We start from the raw sequence: 14230 nt of genomic DNA on the forward strand, positions 1-14230 counted from the left end.
CCAGCATGGATCTCAAGTGTATGGACTACCAAACTTGCACTTTTTATCGTATCAAAGGCGGTCTTATGTTAGTTAACAACATCTTCACTTAAGCACATTTTATAAAATGCGTTTAGTGTTTAGCTTACTCTCGGTCTAGGTAAAGGGGCCACTTGGGAGTTCCGCGATTATACCTCCACCGGGCGGCCTGACCTGCGGGTACGTCAGTAACCCCAGCCTTTCTCCATGCTAGTGATACATATTCTGCCCTCTTATTATGTTCATTTCGCCTTCAGGGAAATCTCGTGACACTACATTGGTGTCAGGGGAAGGCAAACATCGCAAAGGGCATGTACCCCAATTTTCATTCCTGAATGCTAAATTTTAACGTGACAGAAGTGGGACATATGCTGCGGATGGGAGAATATGTGACGACGCCTGACAGAAGGGCTAAAAATGGCGCCTACCTTTGGCAACCACCTCAGTCCCGTGTTCTGCAGGAATGTTATTACACCCTGAAGCGATACTAGCCGTGAACTATCAAAAAACTTTGTTAGAGAGCTGTCAACGGTACTTGTATGAAGATATCAGGGAAATGAACACGCGACACTTTTACCAACCCTACTGCGTCCGTAGCATTTAAATGTTCTCTTAAACCCCCATTTCAAAAAAGACAGTAAAGTCTGACTTACTTTGAGCTTCTCTGTTTTACAAAACGAATTCAGTAAGGTTCCAAAGCTCTCTCACCCTTGTCCTACATATCCCCTTTATGATTGTTCTTTAAGTGATGATTACCAACTCTTCATGGCGTCGGTAGTTGGAAACCACATGATTACATGCGAAATATTATAGACAGTTGGGAAATTAAAGTGGGATCGAAACTGAGATACCTAGAGCAAGATTTTTCTTAGTTTCTAGAGACAAAATATTCTCGAGCTTCTCTTGTATAGAAAGGAATATAACATGGAATAATGATTACTTCATCGAGCGAAATATTTCAAGTAGATTTCCGCAGTCATTTAGTTTTTATTACAAAGACCGTACCGAACTGTTTGGTTGCCTCGTGCTTGTAGCAACCCAACAGGATGGTTCTTCCTAGAGTTTACCCTTACGTTCTAAATTGAGCACTGTAGAGGCAGATCTTCTGCCATACTATATAAAAGGAAAATCGGCTGGTTACTCTTACACACTTTGCTGGGGTTGTCTGCAGTGCCGGTTAACATTCCTATTTCGATTTTCTGGAAGTTTCCACTTTCATGGCTACTTTTCGGACGTTCTAGAAAGTCGCACTCTCACTCAGCCCCTCCCGATTTTCCGAGATCACGTATAGAAGCTACTTAGGTGGCCAAGGTTAATGTCACCAAAAGCACGTCTTGTCGACTACCTGGCTGGGAGCTCAAAAGGATCCGAGGTCACGCACATAGACCCTAGTTCATAATACTCGTCTACGGACTAGCAACGATTCCAAATAGTTGACAAGCCTCCATAAAACCTTATTTGCATTTCACGGTCTATTTGACGAGCAAGACAAATTTTATCAACCGACCGGCTTTCTGACAAAACCGTGCAGATTATTTCTTGGCAGAAGGCAATCATCATTCAAGTGATTGTTTATGCTTTATTTACAAACCTATGGGCGATTTCCCAAACACTGACATTAGTGACCGGAATAATAATTGCACATAACAGGGGAGCACGATTGTGTGTAGAGGTTGGAGTAGGTGTTCGTGTGTTTATGGCAGAGAGATGAATTATACACAGAGAGCAAAGTAAGCTGCAGCACGGTTGAAGGAATGAGAGAAAGAGAGCCGCGCTTACGTGTCTGCCTGCCTGTGCATAAAGGATCGATTGTCAGTGGTGTAGAAAAAGAAGGAATCAGGGACAATTCAAAATGGCCAAAGGATATGTCTGTGTGCATCCACAACCCACCTAGCTCACGATAGACTCTACCACCGCCTCCCTAGCACATGGGGAGTTCAGAACTCCTTCCACTTCTGTTGGTGCTTCCGCGGACTTTGGTGAAGCTGGAGCTTCAACACCTTCAGAGGAGGGTGGAAGGGGATGGGAAAGAGGCGGTGTATCGTCTACCTCGAAAGTAGGCCTTGTGGCAGGACTTGGCGTGCACGTGGAAGGCTCTTGGCATCCAGGTGTGCTGGGAGCTGTAGTGACTGAATCCTCCCCAGTTGGCGCTTCCAGCGGTGAAGAAGCATTCCCAGGGTTTAACAGACGCGAAATGTGCGCCCAGTTAGTTTCAAAGTATCGCCTCAATTCGTGGCCTGCTTTACCTATCTCGGAGTCGTCCTCGTTGAAGATTCGGCAGTTTTTGAAGATTTGACGCACGTCTTCCCGCCATTCTGCCACAGAAGTGTAATAATTCCTTAGGAACAAAAAAAATTTAACAGGAAACACATTGGAGAGGAGGATGAGGAAGACATACACCTCGCTCACCATTTGTCTGCACCTAGACGTTTAAGAATGGTCGACAAATCCATAGGCCTTTTAATAACCTTTCGATATATCGGAATAGTCTTGCAGCAGACCGGTTTCCTGAAGGGCCAAGATAGTTCGTGTTTCATCAGGTCCTCTGTCACGTGTCTATGAAGGAGTTAAAATGATTGAGAGAACTTTTGTTGGATTGTTAAACATCAAATACCCTACTTTGCATCCTCTCTTAAATGTCTAAACCATTGATAACACAGATTTGTCACCTTGACAGGGTCTGAAAGGTGGTAATTAAGCAACGGAATCGTAAAAAGCGGTCATCCAGTGTGTTTTAAGTGAACTATCTCCAGGAGTGATAAGGCGATTTCCTTACTGACGCTCATTTGTTACGTGCAAAGAAACTGCACCAGTTCTCCAACATTGAACGTTTGTTCAACGTCAAATAACCACATCAAATCCTGTGTCTAATTCAAGCAAAACGCAAGATGAATGTAAGCACTTCAACTGCAACTACCTCCAGGTCATAGGCCTCAACTCTGACCTTAACATGTGCCTTGCACATGGTTCACTTAGAATGAGGATGAAAATATGCACAACCCAGCGTTTTCCGGTTGTTGGGATCAATTTCGCTCATTTCACACCGCCAACGGTCGTTAAAAGATGCGCTGAAAATATCTTAAATTCGTTGTTTTTCAAGAAAAGAAGCCTGCCACTAAAATAGTGATGACAGACCCGACCAAGGGATTGGATGTCTCATCTACGCATCTCACCTGCAAAAATTACGTTCCGTAAGACCCAGCGGTAATTTACGTGATTTCCCGTGGCGTTTAGTCGCGGCGAACTTCCTCGAGCTGAAAATCCCATTCGTTAGAGGAACTGGCGCCGCACCATCTCCATCGTCTCCACTGGCCTCCGTGACCCGTTCCTCACCACCACCACAACCGCCGCTTTCTTCCTCCCCGTCACCTCCCGCATATTCTGTGTCCTCCTCTTCGGCATCGTCATCATAATCATTACCATCGTCGTCAGCCTCATTCTCCCCGCCCGTCTCTGTGTGGGAGCGTTTGTAGAAGCCCGGAGGACGGCCGCGTTTCTTAAGGGAGGAAGAGTCCTTCCGCCTACTACTGCAACCGCCACCACTACTGATGCTGCCACTGGTGCCCTTTGGTCGTCCAACTTTTCGCTGCTGCTCGGTGATCCTCTGTTTCACTGACTCACATTTCGATTTTGTCGTGCGTTTCGAGCTGCGATAGGCGCCTGACTTGATGTAGACGCGTTTTGGACGCTCGGCTTGAGGAGCGTTGTTCTAAAAGGTGAGGAGATAATGAGATACATGCACCAGATGTTCACATGAGACCTTGTTAAATTTATTCTTTTGAGTAGAATTTACCTTGATTACATTGGTGATGCAAGCTTCGGTGTTTTACTCAAGCAATAAAGCATCTAACCTGTGGTCTAACAACATGCCTGGTAAGCACACATTCGATCTCTCTACCAATATTAATAATTTGTACTTTGATAAAAGATCTGAGAAGACGTTTCAGTACAGAAAAGTTCAAAAGGAGGAAACAAGCCAAGTGCCCGAACCTTTTTCGGCGATTGGAACTCTGAAGTGGCCGTAGCAGCAGCCCCTACCTTCTCCACCGCTCCGCTCAACCCACTCGCTGCGCAGAGCATACAGGTCCACCGCTTGGGCAGCCGGTTCAGAGGCGGCCTCAGGCAGGCAGGATGGGCGCCGCGGGCACAGGAGGTGCATTGAACAAGTCGGTGTGCTGGCTCCACTGCCGTCGCTGATGGTGCCTCCGCAGCTCCAATGGGCTTGGCAAGGCCGCAGACAAAGCAGTGGCATTTACCCGTCGCCTTGGAGACACAGTCGTAGCAGAACCAATCTCCCTCGGGGATAGAAATCATTGGGGGACGGAAGCAGTAAGTGTGGTAGCCATGATCGCAACCGTCGCATAGCAGCAGACGTGCCTCATTCTTGTCGCGCCGGCAGATTTGGCATAGCTGAAACAATAAAACGAAACTGACGTGGAATCTATCATGAGTGGATGAATAACTGGGCACCTTTTCAACAGCATCGAAATCAGGAATCACTTACTGTTGCTTTTTATTTCTTCGTTAGATGCTTCCAACAATTTGGGACATCGTTACAAACTTCTCCGAGATTCCTCGTAGTTTGAAATTACGCTCAATACTCTAATACATCACAGAGTAGACTAAACACTAAATGCTGCAACCTCAAATTAGAATGGGAGAGTATCTGCAGAGGTAGCTGCTACAAACTATGAATTGCCTATCTTTCACTCACCACTTTCATGATGGACTTGTCCCATGCAATCGCTGCCTCGAACTGCATAGCACATCTTTTAAGCTCCGCCACGGAGTCCGCCTTACGAGTGCTGCGTCGCCATAGCAAGAGACCCTGTGCTTCACCTGAGGTCCCCTCACCCCCACAACCACTACCACCGTCACCCTCTTCACCCTCTGCCTCGCGTTCGCTGCGCCGTATTACGCGCCGTCGGATGTGCGGCGGTGGAGGATGTGAGCGAAGTGTTGCTGCAGCTTCTTCGTGTATAGTAGAGTCGCTACAGACGCTTCCGCTACCCTCCACCAACGTTACTGCCTCCTCTCCTGCGGCTGCTGCAGCTGCTGCTGCCTGCGCCTGAACAGCATCGAGCCGCGACTCGCAGTTCAGAGGTGGCAGCAGATAGCGTCGCTCGGTGTGAGCTTCTAGGTCGAGTAGGCGTTCTCGTGCTAGTTCTAAGGGCCAGTAGTCGTAGCGGTAGACTTTGGGTGTGTCACGTGGCACGATTTGTATGGAGTCGTCCTCGGTTGCTTTCATTGGAGCCTGTGGATGAAGAAGAGGGAAATAATCCTGTCCTGACGTATGATGACAAAATCCAGAAGGTCCATGACCGAGTTCTTAGTATTTACACAAAAGATATTGGATGATACCTTAGACGCTTAGGTAATTTATTTAACCTCTTTTACAATTATAGAATTTCCCTTTAAGTAAGAATGTATTAAGGGCTAGTGCTCGAGCCTCTATCGTCGCATTTCGAACCGAGAACATCCCACACCTACCTTATTCTTTTAGATTTAACCAGTCACTTTGTGACACGGTTCACTGTGACAATTTGGGTATTCTCCTAAGTTGTCGAGACAACTGAGATTCTCCATTTAACTGTTCGGCTAAAAGGTTTGCCATTAATTAGTAGTAGTTGACACTGGATGCTTCCAACTTAGACTGAGACAAGAGCTGTACTTTCGACGTTACTTTCTAGATGAATTTCACGTTGAGCGGAAAATTGAAGCACTATTAAGTTGTTTGCATAGTATGATTTCTACCTGCCAGCCTTTGGTCTGCAAACTAGCTGAAAGGACTCTGTCAACCAGTCCTTCAACCAATTCCAAAAATCGGTATTCATCGAGGAACTCGCGTTCAGCCGCTGTTGTTGTGGCTGCTGAATTAGTGGAGTTCCTACCCGCCCGCATCGCTCGCTCAAAGTTCTCTCCAAGAAAAACACTCCGCTCCATGGTAGCTCCAAGCGAATTCTCTGCATCTCCGTGGAATGCATAGGTGCTCACATCGCCTGCGGCGATTTCAGAGAGATTTGTCGCCGAGGAGATGTGCGAGACGGAGGCTGCGAAGTGACGTCCAGAGCTGAGAGCGGACAGATTGGCGGCTGAGGAGGTGGAGCAGAGTGGACTGGATGCGTTAGCTCCACGGCCCTTGCCACGGCGCGAACGGACTCGCAGAAGGCGTGGCTTCCAACTGCCCTCAGAGGAGTTCGAGGTAGAATTGAGGTCCAAAACTGAATTAAGAATCCATCGGTTAGGCTTTTTGAGACCGGTTTCTTTTTCCATTGATTTTAATGCCAAAACAGAATGTTACGACTAACTGCGAAAGCTGAAAAATAGAAACGGGAATCCAGTGTTAATGGGAAAAAGGAAGCAACTAAATAGCTCGAGTCCATTTTTGTGTTAAATTGTATGGAGTTTATATTTGATATTCACGGAATGTGAGGTTGATTTAACTGGAAGCCGAATAAGCTTAAGAAATTACGCAATTAATAAAGAATCAACTCAGCACAAAGGAAATCGACAACGCGTGACAGCTTCATAAGAATCTTGAAATGACATCAAGGAAATATACACGCACCAGTCGAAGGGTCGACATGGATCGACGAGGTGACAGCCTCTTCAGACAGTTGGATAGTCTGGGCCAAACCCCTCTCCCGAATGCCTCTCGGGAGTAGCGCCTCAAGTAGAGTCTGCAGTCCTTCCGATCCCTTCAATCGCCACCAGTTCCCTTTTGCATCAGCCGGAATTAATTCCAGCGACTCGGGCCCAGCTTCTTGAACCTTTCTCTCCTTGAGGATCCGTTCTACCTCCTTTGCCATTTCCCCGTCGTCAAATTGTACATTATTAGCATTGGATGTGTTGAAGTGTTCCCACTCCTCTCCGCCCTCCAAACTGCTGTCCGCCAACCACATCTTCAACTGTCTTAATGCCGTTGAAAGCGCTTTCTCATCGTTTTCACAGTTTTTGCGCCTCTCAAAAGCTATCGACCGAAGCAATTGGAGTTTGTAGAAGAGCAGCTGGACATGCCAGCTAGGGTCTGTCCAACCACCCACGATTGCGGAGCGATCGATAGTCTCGGTCTGGGTGGCGTAAAGGAGGGTGGCAGTGGTCAAGAAGGTGTCATCAAGTTGACATGCATCTAACGCAGAGGCCAGATCCTGCTCCGTCAAAGACTGACAAAGGGACAAATCAGATTGTTGTGAAGGCAAGAGTGAGAGTAGAGGTGGAGGTGAGGACCGTTTTGTTGAGAGGTCCAGTGGTTGCCAAGTTGTCGATTCCTCAGGATCTTCCCTCTTTTCTGGCATCCTCTCCTCGGATTTCAGAGAGACTGATTCTTCTTCTAAATTATCATCTTCCTGATCTTTCACCTGTTTATCCTCCTTCTTTTCCACTTCCTTAACTCTCCTGATCGCCTCTTGGGACTCTTCTGTGAAGGTTCCAACAATTTCCATTATTTTTGCTTCCTCTTCTAACTCGCACTTTTTCTCCAAATTAGCCTCATTCTCGATCAGTGGTGTTTCTTCATTTTTTACCTCTTCATTCTCACTCATCGCAGTTTGTTTTTCAGTCTTTGTCGTTATCAGTACACCAGGATTCGATGTGGATCGCAAAGGATTTGGCTTTTGTGTCAATACTCCATTACTAGAGGTACTGCTAGAGTTTGTACTGAAGTGTCGGGTTATGGAGAGCTCCCTTCGAGCCTTGATTTCGGCCACGATGGCATCGGGACCGAAAACCGGCGGTACATCGCGAATAGCTGAACCCTCCTTGAAAACCGTCGGTTGTCCCTCCACATAGATGCCCCCTACGCTGCCGAGGACAAAGTAGTTCCGGTAGAACCGATCCTGACCCAAAAACAACCCCGATAGTCGGAAGGAGCACTCCTCGATTGCCCGCTGTTTGGCCTCCAGGCAGTGATGTAACTCCTCTATGCATTTCTCCAACTCATCCACACTGTTCAACTCATCCTCATCACCAGAGTCGTAATTTTGGAATGGCGCGAGTTGACGCATGCTCTGTAAAAAAGCAGGTTGCTTTTTGCCATTCTCTTCCTCTGATCCCCTCGAATTAACCGTGTGATCCAAACCGAATTTCCGCGCTAAAATCACACGAATTCTAAAAAAGGGAGAGAAGAATTTCAAGGAATATTGCTTTTTCATTGAGTGGATGGAGCTAGAATGGATGAATAACAAATATAAAAATGGGCAAGTGGATAAACAGACGAATGGATCAAGACTGGCTGGACAGTTTCTGGACGTACTTCCGAATCTTCGCCTCTATATTGAACTTGTCCCTTCTCAACGAGATCTGCAACTCAATGGTTCGATCGACCTCATTCGAGATGATACGACTAGAGCAAGTCAGCTCATCACAGATGAAGGCCAGGAGACTGGCCAACTGAGGACCCGAAAGATCCTTAAGATGACCTACATTCGAGGGCGCCAGCCAATCAGACATCTCGTCCTCGTAACCATTTCGACCAATGAGAAAGACACGCAATAGTCCGGTTACTGTCTGAGTGTTTACTTCCATTTCACTGAACCGCTGGCTCAAAAGTTGAGTTACCTAAAGACAAGGGCAATGAAAGTAGTGTCTTAGCTATGGACGAAAGATGGCAAGAGGAAGGCATACAAAAGATCAAAGCCATTTGAATATACCAGTCGAGGTGTCGGAATACCAGGGTCGAGAATAGCGAATTTTAGTAGTTCAATAATGAGGTGATTGATAACCTCGATGCAAGTATCATCCCTATCAATGAATGCCGCTTGCATGCACCGCATGGACGGAATGGTCTCAGGATCTTAAAAGAGTACGGAGGGTTTGCAACATTCTACTTATAATATGTGAGTAGATCGAAAAACGTCAAGGTTAGCTCACCGATGCAGAGGACCTCTGTAAATGCGTGAAGGAATTCCAAAACAAAAAGACAATCAGTGAATACTTGGCTAGGCATTCGGTTGCCGTCAATGCGATCAAATTCAGGCAGAACCTTGAACGATAGAAATGGAAATTAGTAAATGAGGAAAAGCAGAGACTAATTGTAACTCAAACCAAGTAGCATTTAAACTATATGAACGGTCTGCTTAGTCAGTTCTGTATGCATGACTGGACCTGCGATTCTGAAGCGCGGAAACAAGTTGGTTCTACACTGGCAAAACAAAACGAATAACCAGTTAAGGGGCAGGAGGGAAGGGAGTGATTAATTGCTTAGCACGGTAAGGCAGACCGACGAGTCTTACTAATTTAGAAGTCCCATTAAAGTAACCTGAGGCCAAAGTTTTGCAAAGCCATAACTTCGTGTTTTTCCCAGCTAGACTTTTGGCCAGTGCACATTCAAACTTAGACCATAAAACTTGCTTATTAAAATATCGTCTACCTCCTCCTAGTGGAGTAGTTCCCGAACAATCACCTTAGGAGAGCCTCGCCCTCAGGAAAACTACCAATTTAAGATCCAAAACTTCAAAATGAGGAAGTTGATTTTACGGAAGTGGGGGTTAATGGACTTGATTATTACAACGCGGGGCAAAAAGCGATCCCCATGCACAATAAAACTAATTCAGCTAAAATTTTGAAGAACTCACGAAATCCGTCAACACCCAAATCAATTTTTAAAGCTTGGGAAATCTTATGATTCAAAGTCGTCAGTCAAAATAAGAGTCCTAGACCCAGTTTTAAAGGGTAAAACAGATGTCTTGAAGGACCCATTCACCTAAGCGTTACACTCAAAGTCATGGATCGAAGGTCAGCAATCACAAAGTCTAGAAGGTAACCAGTTGCATTTCAACGAAAACTGTCCAGACTTCTTAAAAGGCAACCATTTTCCTGATTTGAGGCAATGTGTTCACAAGACCCTGTTACAAATGTCGCGAATGCGCAAAGAGGAACCCATCACAATGTCTTAACGAAGGGAAGATAGTTACTACTTTTGAACCACTTTTCTGCTGAAAGATGTGAAAGAGCAATGGCGAATGTTGATAATCTCGACTTTACATGGATGAACTCTGACTGTCGTGTGATAAGGGCACATTGCTGCATCAAATGTTAGCTCAATATAATAATTTCTCGACACCTTTTTCTGTGAATTTAAAGCCTAAATTTGAGGACCCAACAAAACAAACTGCATTCATCAAAGGTGCTATCCGAGGGAGAATTTTTGATAAATGGGCAACGTGAGCTGAAAAGTATGCGAACTAGCTGCGTAAATAGACAAAGTAGGGTGATGCTGGTGGCGGCTGCAGTCGTGGTTGTGATGAGGTAGATGATGACGCTGTTGAAGAAACCGCCAATCGTTATTTGTAGCCTCTTTACGCGTACACGCACCACCTCCCCGCCTCCCTATTGGCTAATTCCTGTCTTACCCCTTCCCCTCCCCGGTTCCCTGGGGAAAGAGAGATAGTATTTAGAAAAACAACAAAAAAAAAATAACTGCCAATTTGGCAAATTGGTTTCTTCATGTGTGTGTGGATGCCGACATGTGTGTTGCCCAGACAATCAATGGAGTCACACTATAGGCCTTCCCGGCTTACCTGAGTGTGCACATGTTGTTAGGGCAACCGCTTTGACCGCATGCCTACGAATATGGATAGGCAAAGCGGAACGAAATATTTTCAAATAACTTCCCGAACTCACCTTGGGATTGAGGACATTCAAATCCTCCACAGGCCTTCGTAACTCTTCGTCTACGAGGTAGGCAACACGCTAAAAGTGGAAGGAGTCGGTTATAATCTGTTCTCTTTTGCAACAGTGTCGATCAAAATTCAAACTTAAATCATTAAAAAACTTAGAGCTTTTTAAGAGCCTGAAAAAATCGTCCCACTTTCGTACCGAGAATGAATGCTTATTATGTCGAGTTGCTGCCCTATAGGGAAATACTAGGAGTCAATTACTTTAGTGGTATATAGAAAGCATTTTTCAACTCTTGCCAAAGGATAGTAGAGTCGGATTTACTCGGTTAACAAAGCCGTAAAGTAAAAGGCCTCCGCATCGTTCGTGTGAACAAGGAAAGTATAAACTGAGGTAAGCGATAGTCCGTGGCAGTGAGCACTGAGCTAGAAATTCTGTAATTGAAGCCATTTGCACTTTTTATAGCCAGAAATATGCCTATGCCTTGAAGTAATACTGGCAGTCAATCCAATTAAATAAAGTGAGGTCATTGGGTCTCAAGTAGTGCATTTCAGTAGTACACTTTTCCTCTCAGCTACGATTACACCTAGAAAGTCTTAACAAACAGTACATTCAGAGTTTGGGTCAAAGGGGTCTAAAGGAAAAAAACGAGAATACTGATTGTTACTGCTTAACCTAAAGGGAATTCTGACTGTATTATAATTCTTCTTGTAGATTGGCTATTACAGTGAAAAAACGAGTTAATGGTATTTGCGTCACGACAAATGAACCCTATAAACAGCGATTCCATGACAATAGGCCACGGTTTCTGTTTTAAATACGTCTTAACTATGATTGGTGCCAAATGAATTCAAAATGATAGGGCAAAATGCGAGAGAATTTTATATTTGATTACCAATTTAATTTCTTTTCAACCGTCAAACCATTTGCCACTTGAATGAGCTTTGGAATCCCAAACTAATTACTTATATGGTCAAAATACCTCTTCACGTGCTTTTGCGGTTTGAGCCTCCAGATCGGCCTTTCTTTGAGTCTCTTTCTCGTTCTCTAGACGTTGATGATCCTCGACGAGTTTCGTAAAGAAGGATCGAAGTCGATCAAAATCCTAAAATTGATAGAGACACAAAACTTTGGAGGTTTTGGGTTCACAATCTGGATTTTTTCTTCAGACTCAAAATGTACAAAAACTGATTTTTACTCAAAAATAACTCAGAATGGGACCAGAAAAAGGTACATTGTTCCAACAGTTTGTTATTTAAGCGTTAATAAGTCCTCGAATTTGGTCGAAGTTAACCTCAAAATCTAGCGGCTTAATGCTTCGGCCTCGAAAGCTGGTTTATTCTGTAAGTTTTGTAATCAGCCCCTTAATTACGCCAAAACATTTGAGCAATTTTTGCTAAGAAATTAAAATAAAATCAACTGAGGTGAAAAAATAACAAGAAAGGCAAAAATCTACTTTAGATTCTACCTCAAGACTGCTCAAACTTGAAGACTGGAGGGAGAAGCGATCCTTCTGCTGAGGTTGCTGCTGCTGCTGAGTGGAAGGGAGCGCAAAAGTGGACGAAGTAGTCGATGGAGGCGATGCAGCCACGGCAGAAGTTTCGGTATTTTGAATATCGGCTGGCCATGGCGACCACAAGGACCCAATTTGATTGGCCAGCACTGCGGTTAATTGGGGCGGGAGGCTGGGAAACCGAGGCAGAGCCAAGTGGAAATCGGTGAACGGTTTTGAGTAGTTCTCCACGTTCGCTGCCGCCATTGCAGCCATGAGGTCAGGATTAAAGGCTAAACCTATATTATTAAGAGCAGAGAAAAAATTTTAAATACCGTCTGTTGCCTGGATGGGTGGTTGTAAGCGTTGTTCGAGATTGTACCCACTATTCTGTTCTGTTTCTGCTGTTTTTCTGGGATCAAATCAACTCATGAGTTTAATGCAGGTGGTGCAGTATAAATAAACATCCAAAGAGTAAGGAAGGGTGTTTTTTACTAGCTCAAGCAATACACCACTTGAAAATGGATTTATTTTGTGCTATGCGGTGGAGTAGTAAAGTTGCTGTCTTTCTTGTGATTTGACGGCCCGTAATACTTGTCTTCCCAGAAGTACTTTGTTTTGAAAACCTGATAGCTGCTAATCCTTTCAAAAGACTCTATAAACTCGGAAAAAATCGTATTCTATAACAATCACAACTCCAGGGATCTGGTAACAGGAATATTGCATGGAACCCAGACTAGAATTATAAAAATATTTTTCGCACAATGTGTTGAATTCTGCGGCTTTTGCTGCCTTTGACGGTTGTCTTGTCTAAACTTGACCCCTATTTCCGTCCATCTTTAATACCTTCACTGCCGGAATCTCAGTGGGGTACCAACCACCACAGCCTGAATATTTCTTTTGGCATTCACTGTCATTAATTGTTTTGACCAATTCAACTGCAGCTGCTTCAAGCCTAAAAAAGTGTAATCACTCTCAGATCAAGAAAATCCTACGTTTGCCTTATTGTGTTAAATTTAACCAATCCGTTAGAGACATGAATTGATGCAGCCAATCTATCGTAAGGTGATGAAGAACATATGTCTCACATTTGTGACGTGCAGGCTCAACTAAAGAAATCAGAGCCTCATAAATGTATCAGATACCGGCAGTGAACGTGTTGAACATACAACACCATAGTCTAACCAGATTCCGTCTGCTGCAAATTTATCCTTTCAAGGTAATTTACTGATAAATTAAAAGGCAAAATGTCAGTGCTGTCGCAGAGACCACCCCTTGAAGGATGTTGCTAACACCACTCATTTTCAGCAAAACAAAATGAAATAACCATCTATGCCTCTTTTATAAACAGTTTGACTACTTTGTCTTGGGAAAAAATCCCAAGTAATCTTTAAAAGCTGGGACCGAGATCTCGCTTTCGTGTGTAAGAGGCTAATATCAACAAAAATGCTGTTTATTTTCAAAACGAACCTGAAAGTGACTTTGCAGCAGTGTTGGTGGGTGGGATGGAAGTAGTAGCGGTGACGGTGGTGGATGGGAGAGAAGTAGGAGGAAAAACCGCTTGAGGCGTTCGTCGATGACTTCTGGAAGGGGAATCTTGGCCAGTGGTGATGAGTGCATTCACAGCAGCCTCGGACATCTTCACAAACCCCTTCAAGGAAGCGCATAAAATTTCCCACTTATGCAAACAATTCGAACTTGAGTTATTATTATTATTATTGTTCATTTCTGTATACCTTCGAGTCCTTGTTACACTCGTAATAGTCGCCAAGACGGATGTAGGATTTGAAAGTGAAATCTTCTGCGGTTAAAATACTGTTCTCTACTGATCGAAGGTACTAGATTAACGACAAAAGAGAATCTCAGTTCAATGTCTGCCTGGAAAACGCCACTGCTTTAAAGAGACTTCACATCATTAAAAAACGAAAGTACCTAATTTTTGTTGCAAGCCACAGACAGTCGTGCCAGTTGTAAATGAAGCCGACTTTTTACATTTCTAGTGCTATTTTCAGCAGTCCACAGTGTGAGAAAGATTTTCGCCTACTAGAATGTGATGGCAAATTGCAATATGGAAGCCTGTTTGAATGGTTACTACTACCGCCCTTC

The 14230-nt window shown here is 44.5% G+C and overlaps 1 protein-coding gene across 1 annotated transcript in view; it reads right to left on the reverse strand. All coding sequences in view use genetic code 11, as the record gives it.

Moving 5' to 3' along the window:
* Positions 1–1908: 1908 nt before the first annotated feature.
* Positions 1909–14230, reverse strand: part of EGR_00563 (Bromodomain adjacent to zinc finger domain protein 2A) — a gene marked incomplete at both ends in the record, with an annotated part of 29069 nt that continues 16747 nt past the window's right edge. Inside the window, 15 exons of the mRNA XM_024489812.1 lie at positions 1909–2356; positions 2428–2574; positions 3192–3727; positions 4009–4428; positions 4733–5272; positions 5773–6239; positions 6587–8124; positions 8270–8574; positions 8667–8809; positions 8887–8998; positions 10639–10707; positions 11615–11737; positions 12101–12423; positions 13595–13775; positions 13861–13962. Of these exons, the coding sequence (XP_024355809.1) occupies positions 1909–2356; positions 2428–2574; positions 3192–3727; positions 4009–4428; positions 4733–5272; positions 5773–6239; positions 6587–8124; positions 8270–8574; positions 8667–8809; positions 8887–8998; positions 10639–10707; positions 11615–11737; positions 12101–12423; positions 13595–13775; positions 13861–13962 (5454 nt within the window). The remainder of the gene's footprint in view (positions 2357–2427; positions 2575–3191; positions 3728–4008; positions 4429–4732; positions 5273–5772; positions 6240–6586; positions 8125–8269; positions 8575–8666; positions 8810–8886; positions 8999–10638; positions 10708–11614; positions 11738–12100; positions 12424–13594; positions 13776–13860; positions 13963–14230) is intronic.

This window comes from Echinococcus granulosus (assembly GCF_000524195.1).
Source record: "Echinococcus granulosus chromosome Unknown EG_S00002, whole genome shotgun sequence".
Lineage (NCBI taxonomy): Eukaryota > Metazoa > Platyhelminthes > Cestoda > Cyclophyllidea > Taeniidae > Echinococcus > Echinococcus granulosus.